The sequence below is a fragment of the Platalea leucorodia genome (genome assembly GCF_965183815.1).
Source record: "Platalea leucorodia genome assembly, chromosome: 5".
Lineage (NCBI taxonomy): Eukaryota > Metazoa > Chordata > Aves > Pelecaniformes > Threskiornithidae > Platalea > Platalea leucorodia.
Window position 1 is genome coordinate 30636507 of NC_138827.1, and position 18903 is coordinate 30655409.

General features: G+C 42.5%; 1 protein-coding gene across 2 annotated transcripts; it reads left to right on the forward strand.

Moving 5' to 3' along the window:
* Positions 1-752: 752 nt before the first annotated feature.
* Positions 753-16985, forward strand: EFCAB14 (EF-hand calcium binding domain 14). Of its 2 annotated transcripts, XM_082313607.1 has the most exons (11): positions 754-1051; positions 1954-2102; positions 5406-5551; positions 7415-7513; positions 10419-10529; positions 11400-11480; positions 12357-12548; positions 13220-13300; positions 14549-14660; positions 15542-15673; positions 16546-16985. In XM_082313607.1, the coding sequence occupies exons 1-11, from the start codon at positions 870-872 to the stop codon at positions 16719-16721; spliced, it is 1461 nt and encodes a 486-aa protein (XP_082169733.1). In that variant the 5' UTR covers positions 754-869; the 3' UTR covers positions 16722-16985. The 2 variants fall into 2 exon arrangements, with proteins under 2 accessions (XP_082169734.1, XP_082169733.1); XM_082313608.1 differs by lacking the exons at positions 15542-15673; positions 16546-16985 and adding an exon at positions 14979-15511 and having other exon boundaries at positions 753-1051.
* The last annotated feature ends 1918 nt before the right edge of the window (positions 16986-18903 follow it).

An 18903-nucleotide genomic window follows, 5' to 3' on the forward strand; every position in this document is an offset into this window, starting at 1 on the left:
GGCGCCTGGTGCGCGCGAGCCTGGGGGGAGGCGGGCCGCGCCCGGGCTCCCTCCCGCCGCGGTTCGCCCCGCGGTCCTGCCCGCCAAGCTTTCGCCCTCCTCTCCACCCGCTGCCACGCCGGCATCCCGGCCGACAGCCCCCCGCCGCCTCCCTCCCTGCCGCCCCGCTGCCGGCGCCCCGAGCGAGCCGTCCTGTTAAGCCGCGTCTTAAAACCGGCCGGGACAGCATCTCCCCCGCAGCGAGCGCGGTGAGCCGTGGCCCGGGCTGGCTTTGCGGGGCTGTGCAAGCCGAGGGGCCGGGCGAGGCGGCAGCGTGGGGACGGCTTTGCGGCGGGCAGAGGGCAGCCGCTGCCGGGCAACACCGCTTCCCCGCCGCCGTTCTCCCTGGGAGCAAGGGCCCCCGCCGAGCCTGGCGGGCGAGGGGACGGAGGGGAACGGCGGAGGGAGGCACCCGCCGGGCCGTGCCCCTCCGCTCGGCCGCTTCTCGCCGCCTCCTTCCCCGCTCGTCCCAGCCGCCGGGGACGGGACTCGGTCCCGCAGCCCCCGGCCTGTTTCCCGGCCCCCGGGAGGCGAGCCGGGCGGTCCGGCGCCGCCCAATGGGAGCGCGGCTTGCTGGCAGGTGGCGGGGGCGGGCGCCGGCGGGGCCGGGAGCAGCCATGGCGCGGGCGGGGCGGGCGGCGGCAGCGGGGCCGGCCCTGGCGCCGCGGGGCCGGCGGGGGAGCAGCGGCCGCGGCCCCGCGGAGCGCCTGTAGCCGCGGCCGGGCCGCAGGCTGGCGAGCCGGGGCGCGCTGGCGGCGGCGGCGGAGGCGGCGGAGGAGGGAGGCGGGAGCCAGCCGCCGGCCGCGCCGCCGCCGACGCCCCACAAGAGGATGAAGAAGCGTAAGGAGCTGAACGCCCTCATCGGCCTGGCCGCCGACGGCCGCAGGAAGAAGCCCGCCAAGAAGGGCTCGGGCCACCGGCTGCTGCGCACCGAGCCGCCCGCCTCCGACTCCGAGTCCAGCTCCGAGGAGGACGAGTTCGCGGCGGCGGGGGCGCCGGGCCGCTGCGGCAAGTGAGTCCCCGGCGCGGCCCCGAGTCCCCGGCGCGGCCCGGCCCTCTGGGGGGTCTGTCCCCGGCTGCGGGTGGCGGTGGGAGGGAGGCCACCCCGCCGCGGCGGGAGCCCCTGGCCTCAGCGCCGGTGTGCGGGGCGGTGCTGGAGGCGGCCGCGTTGCCTTCAGCGGGTCAGCGTCGGGGTTGCGGGGCACTGGGGGCTGCCCGGAAAGGCCTGGGGCTGCACCGAGTGTGTCTGGCCCGACGGGTCGCCTGGCTGGGTGCAGGAGTAGATCTGAACCATCCCCTGGCTCTTTTCTTGTTGGTTTTTCTGCGTCGGGCTCGCCACGGCTGAAGTCCTTAGAGCAGCTCAGGGTCAGTCGCTTGAAGTGCTGAGCGCAGTTATCGCCGTGTGTTCTGCATGGCCCTGTCCTCTCTCTGCCAGCTGATGTAGTGCTGGTTTTGTTGTGGCCACGACGTGCTTTTGCCAATAGATAAACTTTTAAGTTAAGCAACAGCATTATTAATGGGCCTCTAAGAATAACTAAAAGTAGGTACGTTGCAGAGAAACTTCGGCTTTCGCAGTTTAAGATAACGTGAAAGTACTTGTCATAACATTATGGCAATAGCCTTTCTTGAAGCCTGCTTCCCAAGCTGTCAAGGCGATGTTCCTAACATAAGTTTACGTGAGCAGAGCAGGAAATTTTAGTAAGAGAAACCTGAGAGCTGCTCTTAAATATGCTAGATGTGCCTCCTGAGGATAAACTGACCAGAAAGTAATAACCCTGATCTCATTGTTAGCTCTTGTCAGCCAAAACATGTGCTGTTCCAGTGCCGTCCCTTACTTTGTTAGATCAGCGTTTAAAATAAAACTTTTCTAGGTACTGTTTAATATTCGCAATCTGATATTTTTGTTTTACTCAGGGGAGACTATCTACGATGCTGCAAATTCTGTTACCCGTTATGCGCGTTTGTCGTTCTTGCCGCTTGTGTGGTAGCGTGCGTTGGCTTAGTCTGGATGCAGGTGGCTCTCAAGGAGGATCTGGATGCAATAAAGGAGAAGTTTCGAACTAGTGAGTATAAACGTAACTGCACTATTTCGCATTTGCTTTGGGCAGTATGAAGACCTTCAGTTGCCTGCCTGTCTGTAAGGACTGAGTAGACAAACTGCCTCTGAATTGAGGAGTTCTCTGAGCCAAAAACCCTGGGAGGCTGGGGGCATCTGAGGCAAATGTTCTCTATTCTTGCCTGCTCTATATCTTCTGAGAAGCCAGGATGCTGGACTAGGTGGGCCTGTAGTTGCTTGCACATACATTTCTAAAATTGCTGACTTTGGTCTTGGGAGTGCTCTCTTCCAAAGGAAGCCCTTATTTAAAAAGAAAAAATTCTGATCAGCCTCGTAAAAGCATTCTAGGGGATTTTGATGTATCCCTTAAAAAAAGTGAATGGAAAGCAACGTTCTTGTCTTGAGCTCTTTTAAAAACCTCTAATATTTGCTATGGCATTACTGCAGTTTGAATGTTGCTTCAGTATTCTGTTTTTTCTTCATATCCTCTGAATGTTTATCTTGCTTGCATTGACTTGTTCAACTTTTATGTTGCATATGGTGTGGAGTTACATCATGTTGAATACTTTGACGTATGGAGTTAACGTGAAGCATTTTGCTTGTAGGTCTCAGGTTTTCCCTGTGCATGTCAAGATTTCAGTATTGTAACTTCTGTAGTGCTGAGGTACGACAGATGGTGAGACTTGGATGTAACGTATGCTCTCAGTTCTCTATACCTCACCTCTGGACACAAGATACGTTTTTGTGCCTTATTTTAGTAGCATTTAAAATCCTCTATATTGAAAAAGGCAAGGATAAGCTGAGGAGCTGTGTGAATGGAGCAGAAGAGAGTGAAGCTTAAGCATTCAGGTAGTCTCTAGCTGCTTCAGGGAAGCTGGGTAGTTTTAAGTTTTGCCTTAAGAGCACCGCTGTTGGCTGCTGGTTTTGTCCCATAGCTTTGGTCTTCATCTTAGAATTTTTGTGCCCAGGACATGAAGGTGACCTTAAAAATAAAGCTGGTGAAATCAGTTCAAAAATTAGGAGGCTGCTAGGGCTGGAGGTAAGCAGAGGGCTTGATCTGAGTGTGGTAAAAGAGGTATTGAGGAAATGTGTGTAGAAATTCTTTGCTATTGGTGTTTAGGGCTTCCTGTTCGGGTGTGTAACTCTGCTGTGGGCTGGGGAGTTGTCTGCCAAGGTGGAACCTGCTGGCTGGCTGGGAGTGAGAGAAAGCATTGCTAGTAGATGTGCTTTTATATTAACTGATACTGAACTCTGAAAGTTAGCTGTGACTGGCGTCCACCAGTTACGGAGGATACCTTCAGTTACAGGCACTGTGAGCCTACTGAACGGCGCTGCAGTAGCTGTTTCTGTGTTCTGGGTAAGCTGACAGCTGCTCTTCATGGACTGGTCTGCTTTAAAGTTTTTGCATGATGACAACATGTGTTGGCTTTGGTGTAGTTTAAGTTTCATCATTCCTGTTCTACATAGACCTCTTTGTTAAAGCAGTTGTTCTCTCTGAGCTTACTGTCTGGTAATTACAGATGTGCTTGTTTTTTCCTTAATTGCCCTGATAGAAAAGCTGTGCATTTAATAGTTGGTCTAGTGATAAAATAGTCTTGGATTTCCTTGCCACTGTAACAGCATGCCTAGAAGCTGGATGGGAGTCTCATAATGAGGCACAGAATTAAAAACAACAACAAAAAAACAGACAGCAAGAATAACCTGGTTCCAGAAGGTAACATTGTGCTTTGGTGAGATGGGTGGGTGGATGGAGAAACAAAGGCATGGGATCCGTCTGTCCTACAGCAGGTTTGGAAAAAGAATCTTTCTCCTCTGAATTTTCTTCCAGATTTTTTTCACCATCAAAGCAGATTCCTGTGGCAGTATTTGTTGATGTTCTGCCATCCTTTGAACAAACCGAGGATGGTATGGTGCTTTTTAAAATTAAGACATCTTTGAATCTAGTATGTTTGGGGTAGGGGAAAGTTAGTGTGGTGTTTCCCTTCGGTTGTTAGTAATGATGCTAAGAATGCATATAGCACTTAAGCGTTTTTTGCAGTACTAGGGAAGTTAAGTGGAGTCTCACTGTACACAGTGAGAGTGGCAAACCAGAAAATACTTCGTCTACAAGAGCCTCTGAAACACCAGATTCAGTGTGAACAGCTTGCGTCAAACGCACAATTACTGCTCAGTCTGTTTTGGCTAAAACATACCTTTCAAGGTCTTACTTATCCAAAAGTGTTATTTGGACCTTGAGTGATCAACGCGGATTACTCTGCACCTAGAAATGACTTTTAGGACTTGCTTCAAGAAGAGTGAAGTGGGTTTTTGACGATGCACAGCTTTCCAGTTGTGTGTATTTGGGCATCTACTCCACGGGCATGAAGCACTGCTGAAGGTTTCCCCTTTTGACTGGATGGGTCACACAAGGAAATTTGTTCTGGGAGCTGCCAGCTACGTACCACGTAGGTCCCACTGCTCTTGGTGGTCTGAACGACGGTGTTTTGTTGTGGAGCATTCCAGTGCTGTGTTACAGGGTGGAGGTGCAGGTTTTGGAGAGCTCTCATGTCCACCTCAAAACCCTTGCTTATTTGTTTCCCAGACCTAGGGATTTAGGATTGCCTAACAGTGCTTGCAGCTAAAGAGCTTAGTCACTGCAGACCTGGAAGAGCTGCATTTCTGAGGCTTGCTTGAATTGGTTTGAGCTGCCTGTTTCCCTCTTCCTGTAGTATTAATTGCAGTAATAACTGACTTTATTTCCAAGGACCTTGTTTACTGATTTGTTTACCAACAGACGCTAGTGTGTAAGCTTATACATTTTTTTCAGTTGTCTTTCTGTCACGTGGAACAACTGTAATCACGTTAATCTCTTTGGAATTCACTTCATCATCAGCAGCCCCTTTGCAAGCTTGAAAAGGGCGCTGAGGTTCATTTCATGTGCCCCCTTTTTACCTGGTATGGTTGACAGTTCTTATTCACAGTCCCAATACTATTTCACGTTCCTCTGTGAAATAATGCAAAATAAGTGCGCTAAATAAAGACCTGCTGAGGCTTGCCAGAATGCCAGTACTATTGCAAAGTGTTAAATTTAGTATGATCTCTCTGGGTTCTCTCTGCAGACATTAGTACTCTTAAAACAAAAAAGAGCTGTCATTCTGAACAAACACTTAATTCTGAATTGGCAATAAACCCATATGAAGAAACTGTTATTGCTGCCTTTCACTGCTGTTGATGTTGCTGCTTGTAATTTGTCTTTTGCCTTTCAATGTTGTTTACCTGGACTTTTGTTTTGTTTTTTTTAACAAATTTAATTATTTTTTCATTTTTTTAGTGGAATCTAATCAAAAGACATCATTCCAAGAAATTCCTAAGCTGAATGAAGATTTGGTGCAGAAGCAAAAGCAACTAGAACAAATTGAGACTGGAGAACTGGGGCTAAATAAAATTTGGATAAATATCACAGAGATCAATAAACAGGTGAGAGGGATCAGTGCTTGGTTTTGAAAAATAATAAAATATTCCATTCAAATTTATTTTTACAAAAATGAATTTCAAATGCAGTGCTGAGCTTTTCTCTGAGAACTTCTGTGACCATATGCTTAAAGTTAAAATGGAGTATAAGCCTCATTATTAAACAAGCAAAAAAAGGTTGAGCATCCAGTTGGACTGGAGACTGATCGCAAAGAGGAGAAATTATGCAACTGGTAGAAAGACTTCAGGCATAATTTAAAAGAACCTGAGAACTGTGCTGTTCTTAATTTTCCTGCCAAATAATTGTAATGTTTATGATGAGAGATTTGACACTTCAAATTTCTGAAAGTGTCTGCAAACACTTAATGAGCATGCAAAGAAGTTACCCCAATCAGTACAAGTTCATGTTGCAAATGAAGTACTGGTGTCTTTTGAATATAAAATCTGCTAATATGCACTCGGAATCTGAGCTAGTGTAAATCTTAGCTCTGTTTACACAGCTAGAACTAAGCCACTTAACAGAAAGCTGTTTCCTCAGCTGATACATTGGCTCACGCTTCAAACAAAGCATCCAGCAAGGCTCTTACTGAGATTCTTGCCTTGGAGGGTAAAAGTTCAGATCTGCTCACAGTTAGTGGTACCAAGAGGTGTGTGTGGGGAACCCTCCTTGACACTGGTGCTTTGGATTTCATTTTTAAGAGTATTGAGGTGCCTGCTCAGATTGTTTTTTCTTCAGTCCCATCCAGTGGTTAAGTGCTTTAAGACGATATGCATTATCCACAGATATTTGGGTGCTTCATTGGAATTTTAAAACGCTGTCATCTGCACCTGTATGTTAAAGATAGTTGCACGTGGTTCTTGCAGGCCCTCAAGTTACTTCAGGGTCTGGTTACAGTCTGAGCCAGCTCTTCTGGGGATCAAAATTTAGTTACTGTTTTGTTTTGGGTTTTTTTCCCATAAATTGCACTGCTGGGAATTATTTCAGCCAATATCCACAGCTGTGGAACCAGAGGCTCTGCATGCCACCTGATCAGCGTTGGCCTGATGTAAAGTTAGGATCCTGTCCATTTCCTCAGCTTGCGAAACAACTTTCTTTTTTTTTTTTTTAACCAGAAGAAGATGGATTTTATCCGCTTTACTTTTGTGTTGTGAAATGGGAGAAGAAATTATTTTTCTTCGTTTTGACTACTGATGGCTACCAATTGATCTTAAAGTGATAGGGTTAGAAATGAATGATCAGCATGTGGTTGTTTTTAATATATTTGACAGCCTCTCATTTGGAATGAATAAATAATCCTGAAGACCCATTGAATAACTTGCCTTCTGGGCCAAACAGTTGATGGAAATTGAGCTAACCCACTGTACCTAGATTGTCACTGTCCCACTTCTGTAGCAGAAAGTTTGGGTGATACGTGCAATTTCATTGTCTGTCACTCAGCTAGAGAAGTTGCATGGCTTTGCTGGGTTTTGCCAGGCAGGTTTGATTGCTAAATACAGAAGTAGATGACTGTTTCCTCCACGTAAAGGCTTCTTGCACAATGTTTAAAATCTTTCTTGGGCAACAGCCTCTCTCTAAGGGGACTAATGTAAAATGGGCACAGGGTACGTTATTGAAAAGAAGGGGCTTCTATGGCTTTCATTCAGTTTTTAAAAAAAAAAAAAAAAAAATCTTGCCTCTGTTGCAAGAGACAGAGTATTTTTAATGTAGCCTAGGCAGGACTTATAACCTAGAGCCAGAGGTGGTGTGTGTGTGTGTATGTATATTTGTCCTGCCTTGTGTTTTAGTGTTAAAAATTAAGTCAGTAGTATTGGGGAAGGTCAGAATCAGGACTATGTTGATGAATTGTAAATATTCCTCTTTGTTTTTAGATATCACTGTTGGCCTCAACAGTAAATCATCTCAAAAACAACGTAAAGTCTGCTTCTGATCTGATTTCCCTTCCTATCACAGTAGAGAAACTTCAGAAGGCAAGTACTGTAAATGTGGCTATTGCTAAATGTGTTCTGTGCTGCTAAGCTGCAGCTGGGCTCTTGGGGACAGCCGTGACAACAGGAGCTACCTGAATTGCACGTGAGGAATATTTGGTTCTCCATCTTGTTTTTAAATTGGACTTAATATACTTGATATTGTATGGTCCTATAATAACGTATGGCAGATAAATTTGAAGGCCTTGGTTGACTCTGGAGATGCATTTGTTTCTGGTTGTATTATGTTATCACTTCTTTACCTTGGAGCTGATCTTTCTGGTTGCTTTCCTTCGGGTTGCTAATCTTAATATCATTTAAGACACTTGCAAAAAGTCTGTCTGCAGTTTTACAGTTCTGCTTGCAGATAGGTGGTTTGTTTAGCTTTTTTAATTGGAAAATAAAATGGATTGCTTTCTGGAAAACTTCCTCATCTTGAGCAGTATATAGTTCTACATTTGGCTCTGCATTTAGTCTTGAGGTGGGTATGGGTCTAACTTGGGAGTGGTGGGCATGGAACGTTAGCATGGGAGCTTTCTTGGTGTTCAGTACATGCGCAGCAAAACATGAATTGTACTGGGAGCATTTTCTGACAGTCCCTTGAAAGATGGGCCCTACTGGGTGACACAGGCTTACTTCTAAAGTGACTTCTGTTAATACAGTGTCTTGCTGTGGTAAAGAATGCTCAGCTAAGGCGCAAAGAACTGTCCTGTTTATTTTCGTAAAACTAAGGGCTTGTTGAAACTTCCCGGGCTCTTCCATGGCAGTTCTGTTTATTTAGCAACAAATATTTGTATTGGGCTGACACCTAATGTCAGTCCAGTCTCCTTTGTGGCTTTTATGGGTTTCCACTTCTTGTTTCCTATCCCTTCAAAATTCCTGTATAATCAACAAGCTAGTCATATGCAAAGGAATTAGTGTGGTTTGGCTGATCAGGTTGCTAGGATTTCTTTTTCTGGGAGGATTTCTTTTTCTGGGAGGAGTACAAAGCTATTTCTTAATTTTCTAATTTGTTGTTATAGGCATGCTGGATTTTCACTGTGTCACATCAGAAGTAAGTCTTAAGGCAGTACCTAGAGTCTGGAAACTGCACCTACTTTATTTATATAATAGATAAAAACCTTGTTGTCATCTTACTGCCTTCAGTTCCATCAGGACAAAGTGTTAGGGCCAACAGATTTCAACTTGCAGCGATCTGCTGAACAGCAAGGCTTTTTCATGTTGAAATAAGTCCATCCTTGGTCACATTTCATGAAAATCAAAGATCTTGGGAACTTTTGAATTCTTTCCAGTCTCTGCTGTTGAGTCTGAGGAAGGTGTTAGATGTGGCATCTGTTTCCACTGCTCTCTTGATGCCATCTTGCTTGCATTTATGTTTTGGAAGGTTGATATAATAAAAACAGAGCTGGAATCCTTCTAAGGAGGTATATTGTGAGGTCTTGAGTGTTAGAAAAACTACTTGGAGGTTTAAATACAATGGTTTTAATGGTTTGTAAGTGTCACGTTAATGAAAAGTGATAGGTTTCAACACTTGGACTTCTTTTTGACCCCTGTGTGCATGCTGCACTACCTCCTGTCACAAAGGAGAACTTCCGTGGGTGTAGGTTGGTAGCCTGGCTTTTGATAGCCCTGGTGAAAAATCTCCTGCTCAACTCTTCATTGCATTCAGCTGTCTTTGGAATTACCTGCCTTTCTTGGAAGAAAAGGCTGTTATTCTTAGAATAGGATTTTGGTTTTCTTAAGCCTTTTTCCCCTCTAGGTACTGTTCCTAAAAATGGGGAGCTAGCTGTTAGTGGTAGAGTCCTGAAGGATTACTGAGGGAGTTCCTCTTGTACAGGGGCTTTTGTGCAGACTGATGAAAGGTGCTCAAGGTGTCCTGAGGTCCTCCAGGGCAGAGAGATTGCTTATTGAACCTGCGTTCAGACTTGCGAAATGAAGAGCTGGAGAAAGATTTGTGTGGCTATCGTTTGAATATAGTCTGGGTAGCTAGAGGGTCACTTCAGTGCCTTAAGAGCTTATGAGCATAACAGGGTCATAGGAAAAGGGGATTTTTAAATGGGTTCTGTTTGTTTTAATGATTGAAGAAAGTATTAAAAATGGAATGAGAAGCACAGGGGCGTGCTCTGTCCTGTTACTGTAACTTTCACTAGTGTTTGTGGATGTCCTAGCTGACAATCTGACTCTTGATAGGTGCTATGCTGTTAGCTGCTAAAACAGCAGTGCAGCTTTACAGAAGAGTTACTTTCTAAAGTTAGAGCTGGGGGTAGAGGGAGTTCACATTGGTGAAGGCAAGGGAAGGATAGGATGGGACGGGAGTGGTCAGAAGCAAAGGTCACTGTCGCAGCACACTGACTGTACCTGCAGAATTCCTGGGGGCTTTCCTGATGCTTCAGAGCTATTCTTTCATTTTAGAAAAGGTAATACTTGCTTGAAAAATCTAATCGGTGACCTTTGGCAGACTAGTTTTGCAGTGTACGATGTGTCTGATGGGTAGCCCTGAAAGACGATTAAGGCAGGGTAAATGGGTGATGTCAGCATCCTTGTATTCAATACAAGTATTCCATGTAGAGAGGAGATGTCTTCATCTCAGGAATTTTTTTTTTTTGTGTAAAGTAGTGCCAGAACATTTGTATTGTTTTGGGAGTGAGAGTAGCAAACCCATAATTTTGGTTATCTAGCTTAAGCTCTCATGGTGTAGAGTGTGTGTTCATTTATTGGCCTGGAGATTCGATGGGTATAATTTGCAGTTTTGTCTGCAAAAGGAGTTCTGAACACTCCAAACTCACGTGCATATTTTTGTGGCAGTCTGCCAGCAGTGTCAGTAGCAAAACATCGTGTTTAGCAGATTGAAACTTTGGAACAGTACAGTTGAGGACCGCTGAGATTTTTGTCTGCTTCTTTCTTCCAGACTGTAGCGAACATAGGTAGCACTCTTACCAGTGTTTCTCATGATGTTGAAAATATACAGACAGCTATTGAAGAATACAAGAAATCCATAGAAATTCTCCAGAATGATGTGGTAAGAAAATGTGCTGATTTAACACTGTGTTTTAATGGTTATCTGCCTAATATGAAGCTAGTTTAAGAACTGTGTGGAGTTTTGCCTTATGCCTTTGAAATACATTTGAAGTTTTAGTAGGTGCTGGTTGGTACATTATTACAGTGTTAATATCATGATACCTGTGTGGCATCTCCTATGTGGTATCAGGTATGTATTTTTCTGTAGCCAGAATTGTTGGTTGCTTCTATACTTCCTATCCTGTAGATTTTTGCTTCCTACTACGCAGATGTGGGATCCTCTGCTTTTGTGTGATGCAGGGTACTGCTTATGGTAACTGTCTGCACTGTCTTAGGAATTGGGGATGGCGGGAGCGTTGAGATACAGTTTGTTGGTTGTATTAAGGATGCATGTAAGGATGAAATTACTAACCATCTTTACCAGAAACTACTCACTGTATTTATATTGACCTCTCACTTGGGGTTAACAAACTGAGCCAATAATTTGAAGTTTTTTAGCTGAACTGCTATACAGCATTACTTTAATAAGAATACTTGCAGATAAAATCTAAATTAGACACACTATAAAACTTGATTCAGTCAGTGGCTGCTGCGAAAACATTGCAGGTATGGCAGTGTGTATGGTAGCAGTGAAATGTGTATCATAATACTTCATCAAAGGGAGAAGAGCTAATTAGGAGGGTTTAATTAAAATAAATTTGGACCTTGTGGGTCTGAAGGAGAAAACTCTGTATTAGCCTAGTTAAAATACTGCATGCACAACAGACTATAATTTTAGCAAAACATCATTAGCTACAGCCTGCCAGTTATTAAAAGCTCAGTAGTTTTTTTACAGGCGTTTGGTAACATAGTTTTCCATTTCTTTCCTTAGAAGGAATTAAAACAGATACCTTCACTTCCCTCCACTGTTGCGCCAAGGACTGAGAGAAATCAGACAGAAAATTGCAAACAGGTATTTTTCTCCGTTGCATAAGGAATATTGGTATAAGTACCACTGATACTTAACTTTTTTGCGTGTTTTGCAGTACTGTAGTGTACAAAAACACGTTTTTTTTAATCAAGACAATGCAGATGGCATCCTTCAAAATTAAATCTAAGATAGTTTTGCTGTAGTACACAGGAACCTGTGTATGTGCAAAGAGGAGAGTATCCTATTCTGAGAGTATTTTTTTGTGTTCTAACTGGGTGAGGAGTAAAAAGACTGAAACAAATGTCAAACAAATTATAGGTGTACTTTGCTCATGTAAATGGAAATGAGTTAAAGGCTTTTTATTGAATGGATTTTATGGCAGGTACTTACCAATCTAAGCAAATTTGGGAGTGGGATGTATTGAGTCACCCTCAATGTAATAAGGTGTGGAAAGCAGGGATTCAGCAACAACAACGAAAAAAAAAGGATAATGTTTGGGTGTTTAGCTGAATGGCTTGGAAAGGAATGACCGCATTTATTTACATTTAATATAGTCGATATCTTCCTCAAAAATGAATCTTGTTTATAAATATGCCTAGTACATGCTTTCTTGGGAAAAATAGTTGGTGTGGTTACTGAGCTTGCCCTGGAAAATTAGATGAATAGGCTTTGTGTGTTTGCTGGCGCAGTTGAAGGGGTTACGTTAGCAGCAAAGAGGTTAGCCCTGAGGAAGATCTCAGTTTCAAACTTCAAAAGCTGGAATAACTTTCTGGAAGCTTCCAGTTGGATGTTTTCAGCGGTGTCAGTGGAGAGCCAATCTGAAGTCTGCCTGGTTAAACTGGGTCAGTCACCATGTTGTTAACAGCAAGAGTGCTGAGGAGGTTAAGTAAACTGACATGTGCTGGTTTTACATTTCAGGAAAGCCAGTGGCTGCATGCAGCTTTGGAAGAGCTAAATAATACTGTAGCAGCGTACCAAAAGTTGAATGACGTCAAGCTTCTAAACGTGGATTCAACCATTGGTAACCTTAGCCGGAGGGTTATGCTGTTAGAAAACTCCCCCCTTGCTGTGAATAATCTGGACAAAAGAGAGAACTTGTCTAACAATGTGGTAAGTATTTGATGACTAAGGGTGTCTGCTCAGGCTAGTAGTTTCAATGCTTTCTATACACTACAGATACAGCTTTTCAAACCTAACTAAAGAAAATGTCAGAATGAACTTGAGACACTTAGGATTTCATTTTTAAAGACTGGAATTTGTTCCGTACTTCTGAACAGATAACCAATGTTAAGAGTATCTCTGAAGTAGTTGTTTCTTCCCTGCAGAATCTACAGAAAAATATCCAAAACACTGTGACATTTAAGAGTTGGGTGGCTGCTTAATGGGACAGTATTCACAAACCTCTTTAACTATGTTTTAGGAAGGCACTCTGGTGCATAAGGGGTCTGTTAAGACCACTGAGGAGCTAGGTGGGCGTCTGGATTGTTCAGTGGTGCTTAAGTGCTAAAAAAAATACTAAATATGTTTATAAATCCTTCCAGTGCTTTCTGTATGCCATACTGGGGCCAGTCTCTGAGAACGTGTTCTGTATGTTTAGCAATAAGGAACACGCTGACGTTGCTGTGGTAAATTACGTAACCCGCTGTCTTCATGTTTATTCTAGCATGTATTTGTCCTGGTTTTTTCCTGCTTCATGCCTGCCAAATTTGAAGGAAAGAAACTCTGTTGTAGAAAATAATAAGCACATGAATAAACTTGGCTCTCCTCCGTTTTTCCTGTAGGAGAATGATGCAACTACCTCTCTAAAAGTGGAAAATGAAGATCAACTGGATAACGAAACTCATTCAGATAAAGACCTAAAGGTAAAGTAAGGAAACGCAGATTACACTGGATTAGTAGAGCATGTGATTATTTTTATAATCATGTTTTAAATGAGACTTAATTGAGGAAAGATCTGCGAGCAGGCTAATCTGATCTAGTTTCTTTTAAAAGTTCAGAGTAGAAGGACAGCTTATCCACCTCATTTTGGGGACAGGAAGTCAATTAGCATGGAAGAAAAGTTGTAATAGTTTAAAGTCTTGCCATTCTGACTACATATGAGATAACATAGCAAAACTACTGTAATATCCTTCCATACAGTCGAAAGAATCTTGGGAGGTTCAGACCATGGTCCAGTGGAACAGGGGACTCTGGCAGCCAGCTCATTTGAGTACCCATTGCCATGCTCTCAGCAAAGCTAGCCCAGCTATTGTGGGTTCACACTGCAAAGGGGATTATGGCGTTTATCCAGATTTAAAAACTTTCTTGGATTGACTTAGAGAAACTTTGCACTGGTGGAGTTTAGGAATTGATGAAAGCCGCCTCTCAGTAATGATCTGGTGACCGGCAGTGAGCAAGTGTAACAGACTAACTGAATGGCTGAATTGTGGGCTGGGGATAGGAGGCAGCGCTGCTGAGGTTAGTTTCCATGTTCTGGAAAGAAGGCAGGTGAGTGAAGTGGCTACACTGTCAGTTCTAGGCTTGGATTGATGTGAACTCAACCTCTCATCTGGAACCTACTCATAAAAACAGCAAAGGAGCTCTAGATTAGAAAATGTGGTGGTTTTATTTTGACAGGGATATAGTGACTCCAGCACTAAGGTAGTCAGTACTGCAGACAAACGTTTAAAACAATTATGCAATTCAATTAATGTATAAACGTTCGCTTCAAGTATGTTTGACTTTTTTATATTACGATTTTTCAGAGTCTTGCTCATTTATGTAAGAAATACGGAAATTAAATGTCAGAGTCTTTAGAAATCAGTGTCTGTAAAATAGTTACCTGCTTCTCAGGTTGAGGTACTGATTCTATTGTTTTCTTACAGACCATGTACATCTTTCCATAGTGGTTTTTGTTTTGTTTTGTGGGTTGTTTTTTTGTTTGGTTTTTTTTTTGTTTGTTTGTGTTTTTTTTTTCAATTTTTAAATCTTGTTTATCATTTTAAACTTGATCAGCCTGGAGACCTCCAAGTCACTGAAAAGTACTTACATATTTTAAATTATTTCTTTTCCTGATCTTCTCCATTTATTGAAGGGGTGATTTTTAAGAAAATTTGTTTCTACATATGCAGGAAATAGGAACTAGAGATTCTCAGGTATCAAAACTAAGAGAGAAGCTTCAGCTGATCAGTGCTCTCACAGGCAAGCCAGAAAACGACAGACCCATTGAGACATCAAAGAATGGTAAGAATGTCATGTAATAATAATCTGTAAACCTGAAGGTTGCCTGTGTAATTCAAGGAGTAACTATTGAAGGTGGATAATTTAGATTGTTCCTTAAGATTTTTGGTGAAGATTATTTCAGTTAAAGTGGTAGGAAACTGGTGGCTCTAAAACAGAAAACTATATATGACTACAGAAGTTTGAAGGTGACTTTCTGTGTCTATAGCAGGATTCACGTACATCAATAGCTTGTATTTGAACGCATACAGTGATTAACTTGTAGAAATTTATACCCAGTAACATCTCTCTTTGCTTTTTCAAAATCTACATGTAACATAGAGGAAAGGTCTGCATCTCTGCTGACTTGTCTCAGTTCTGCACTTTTGCTGTATATACTCGGGTAGTGCTGAAGATAAGATTTGAAATACTTCATTACCATAGAACTATGCTTGTTGTTAAATTGCTAATCAGCAACTTGGAAGTTTAGACCTTGCCGTTGGATAAGACATATGCAGATACCTGCATTGACGCGGTGAAAACAACCCAGGTGGGCAGACGTAATTTGCTTAATAAAGCTTGTTCAGCACTTTCGGACTGGGAAGTAGAAAGCACTTCCAAGTCATTCTTTATATTGGGTTTACAAATACACATCTAGTACAGCATGAAGGATTAAAGCTGTATAACTGTCAAAAAAAAAGTTTCCTTCCTTCTGTTCTTCCAGTTATTGGTAAAAGTGGACAACACTGTTGTATTCGGAAATGATTTTGCAGCATTCTTATCCCATACAGTATCTGTGATGCAAAAAAAAAATATTAATTTGTTTTATTGGATTTTTTTTCTTTGTTTCTGCTAACTGTAATTCTGTGAAATTAGTAAGACTAATAGAAATTGTTTTGTAACAGTTGAAAGTAGTCTGAGTACTACAGCAAAGCCCACAGACCTTTCAAGGCTGGCTTCAAGGTCAGCTGGTGACAACACAGAGAGTAATGGACAGCTGAGACATCTGTCCTTACCAGGAATTTCCAGCATTGAAGGTATGCCCTTTCTACGCTGACCTTTTCTTTTTCTGAATATTTCATGTAAATGTTTAGGAGATGAGAAGTATAGCTAGAATTATGGTAGTGTGTCTGGGTATTCTGGGAGAAGTGATGTCAACTTTAAAAGCTTGAGAACTACAGACTTCTTAAAAAAATAAACTGAAAAAAAATAAAAGACAGACTAGCAGGTAAAAGAAAAGAAACTGTGATTTAAACAGGAGTGTACATTATAAGTGAATTGTAATCGTTTTGAGTGCCAAAGTATTACACCAAGTGCCCCAGAGATTGAGAGAGAAGTCAAGGGCAGAATTAGGGTGCGAAGGAAAATGAAGTAGGTGTGAGTGTGTATGTTTTGGGTTTTGTTGTTGTTGGGTTTTTTTTGTTTTTTGTTTTTTGTTTTTTGTTTTTTTTTAAGAGATTGCTGCCTGGTCAAATGAATGGTTGCTGGATCTTGCTGTTCAGTCTCTTCAGCTACTGAAAGGGCAGTGCTTTGCATCAGGAAATGAATAGACACTTTTCCCTTTATATCATCTGTGCTGTTGGTATAGCAACAGTCGTTCAGAGCTTGCTTTTGTGGAGGGTAACTTCATCTGTATGCAGTTAGTGGTTGTAGAGTGGGCTATTAGTTGTGGCCAGAAATAGGGATTATTTTTTTCAGATTTAATGTAATTTAATCCAGACATGTTCATACTTTTTTTCCTAAACTGTTACTGACAGCTTGCGACAACGCAGAAGGCAAGCTACATACTTGGGTCTGCTTTATTTAATTACTGGGTAGTAAGACATAGTGCAGTAAAAGTGGAAGAGCAGCTTATAGAATATTTCTGTGTACTTGAAGGAGCTACTTTTAAATCGTTTTCTCTTTGCAGATCTTCAGAATTTGTTTGAAAAAGCAGTTGAAGATGCTGATGGAAAACTATCAAATGAAGGTCTTCAAAAGCTGCTTGGCTCTACAGCCCAAGAGTCACAGAGCTTTAAGAAATTTGACACAGATGGAGATGAGAAATACTCATTACAAGAACTGAGATTAGCTTTAGGTGTATAGGATATATATTTAGAAATATGGTATTGATGGATGCTACTGTTGCTAAAGGAAACTACGGGACATGAGAAACTACGTCTGCACTTTCCCAGTGTTTTACTGATCTTTGGAGCTAAGTTACTGTACACATTGCCACCTCTTTTTTTGTTTGCATTTATTGAAAAGAAATTTACAAATTTATATGTCGATAGGACATAATATTGGGACTGTGCTAAAATACAGAAAATTCCCAAACTTGAAAATATTTTCCTCTCATTCTTTCATTTTCATGGGAGTTCTTGTTTTTAATTTAAAATGTGTACATACTAAAATAAAACTATGTTTTTATATTTCACTGAAATTTGCCTTAAATTAGAGAGCTGCACTTTATGTAGAGCAGAAAGAAATCTGTCTTGCAAAGATGGGCTTCTTCTGCTTGTAAATATTTGAGATAGAGTAAATTATGCATATTTAAGGGGAAGTTTATGTCTGGGGCTGTGTTGGTAGTAAGCTGTTTATGATGAGAGACTGAGGGGCGGTTAAGAGCTTCAGCTAAATTTCTAATTTTGATTAAGAATATCCATGAATGAGTTTGGACTCAGTCAGAGGAAAGCAGGAGTGATAAATCATGCCCAATTATAGCAGGATATATTTTTAGAGGGAAGAGTTGAAAGTGTTTTTATATCATGAGCCTACCGGAGCAATTACCTACCAAGTGCTTGGGTTTTAACTTCAGCATTCTTTTAGCTTTGCTATATTGCGTCCAGATTATTTTGCGAGATGAGCCGATCTATTTTAAAAAGAGAAAGCTATTGAAGAACTTCAATAGATGCTTTAAGAGGTAAAAGCCTACAGTGCAGCCTGCTGAGTAGCACCTGAATAGTTCATGCCTTGGGTATGATCAGTGCTCATGGTCTTGCTGACGGGTCACTGGAGATCTTTTGAACAGGGTTGCTGGTGCTGCTGGTTTCTTCCATCCAGTGTTGTTGGGGTCACTTTGATGAAGTGCCCCACGTAAAGCTCCTGGTCACCAGGAGCGTGAGCAGGTGGGGAAGGCCCAGAGTAGACTTGTGGGCTGTTTCCTGACTAATGTGAACACGATCACTTCTTGGTACCTTTACCTTTTGTGATCTTGCCAACAGAAGGATGTAAAAAGCAGGATAGGAGCGTGCAATCGCATCCGTGTTCTCTACTGACTCATGCTTTGTAAGTGAGGTTTCCTTACTATAGAGAAACTTAAGGGTTTGTTTATACTAGTGGGTCTAAACACAGAGCATTTCTGGAACACAGAAAAGGACTTTTGCAGAAAAGATTCTCTTGCAGGCTAGATCAGGGCCAAGTCGGATGGTTTTGCTCACAAATACCACTGATCTTGTTGGGAGCTTCTTTCCTTGATTAGTGATTTGAAGTTGCCCACCTCACTGAAATATCAGTTTATGTGGAAGTCGGTTTATGATTGTTGACTTTTATATAACTTTAGACTGGATGTTTTATGAATAATTGTATCTTGGAGTGTGAATCAGTGAAGGAATGTACAAAATGGAACCCTGTTACCCATTGCCTAGGCTTCTTTCACTGTTGCTCTTCTATCCTGTTTGGGTAATGCAGACGTGACCCAATATGGAGATGCTTTTGATGTGACGTTTGAAAATACAGTATTTAAAAACAAAACAAAACCAACCAACCTTGGCTTTTGAGAGGACAAGAAGCCAACCCTTGCTTCTTGCCACTTCCCACTCCCTTTTATACACTACTGTATAATTCCTTAACCAAATAAAAGAACCTAGCAATAAAATGTAACCATTCTGGTATTTTATTTGTACATACTGTATCATAGCCATATGCCAGAGTTTGCAAAATATTTTTGGAAGTTTGATTTGTACGGAATTTAACTTACCTTAAAATTTAAGGGATTATTGTATTGCCATGTGAATCTATTAGTGTTTTGTTTTGTTGCAGTCCGCTTTACTTTTAGAAGGCTTTTCAACAGCAATAGTGGAACTGTCAGCCTGAGACAGCGTGTGCCTCTCCAGCCGCCTGCGTCCTCTGCCTGCGGCCAAGGAGCCGAGCTGGTCAGCAGTTGGCCCTAGGGCACAGCTGTCCAGGGGTGCTGCTTAATGTGCATGCCACGAGCATAGTGGATCGCTAATTGCTGTAGTCACTGCTGTGTTGTAGGATGGACTCGTGCTACCAAAACCCGATCATC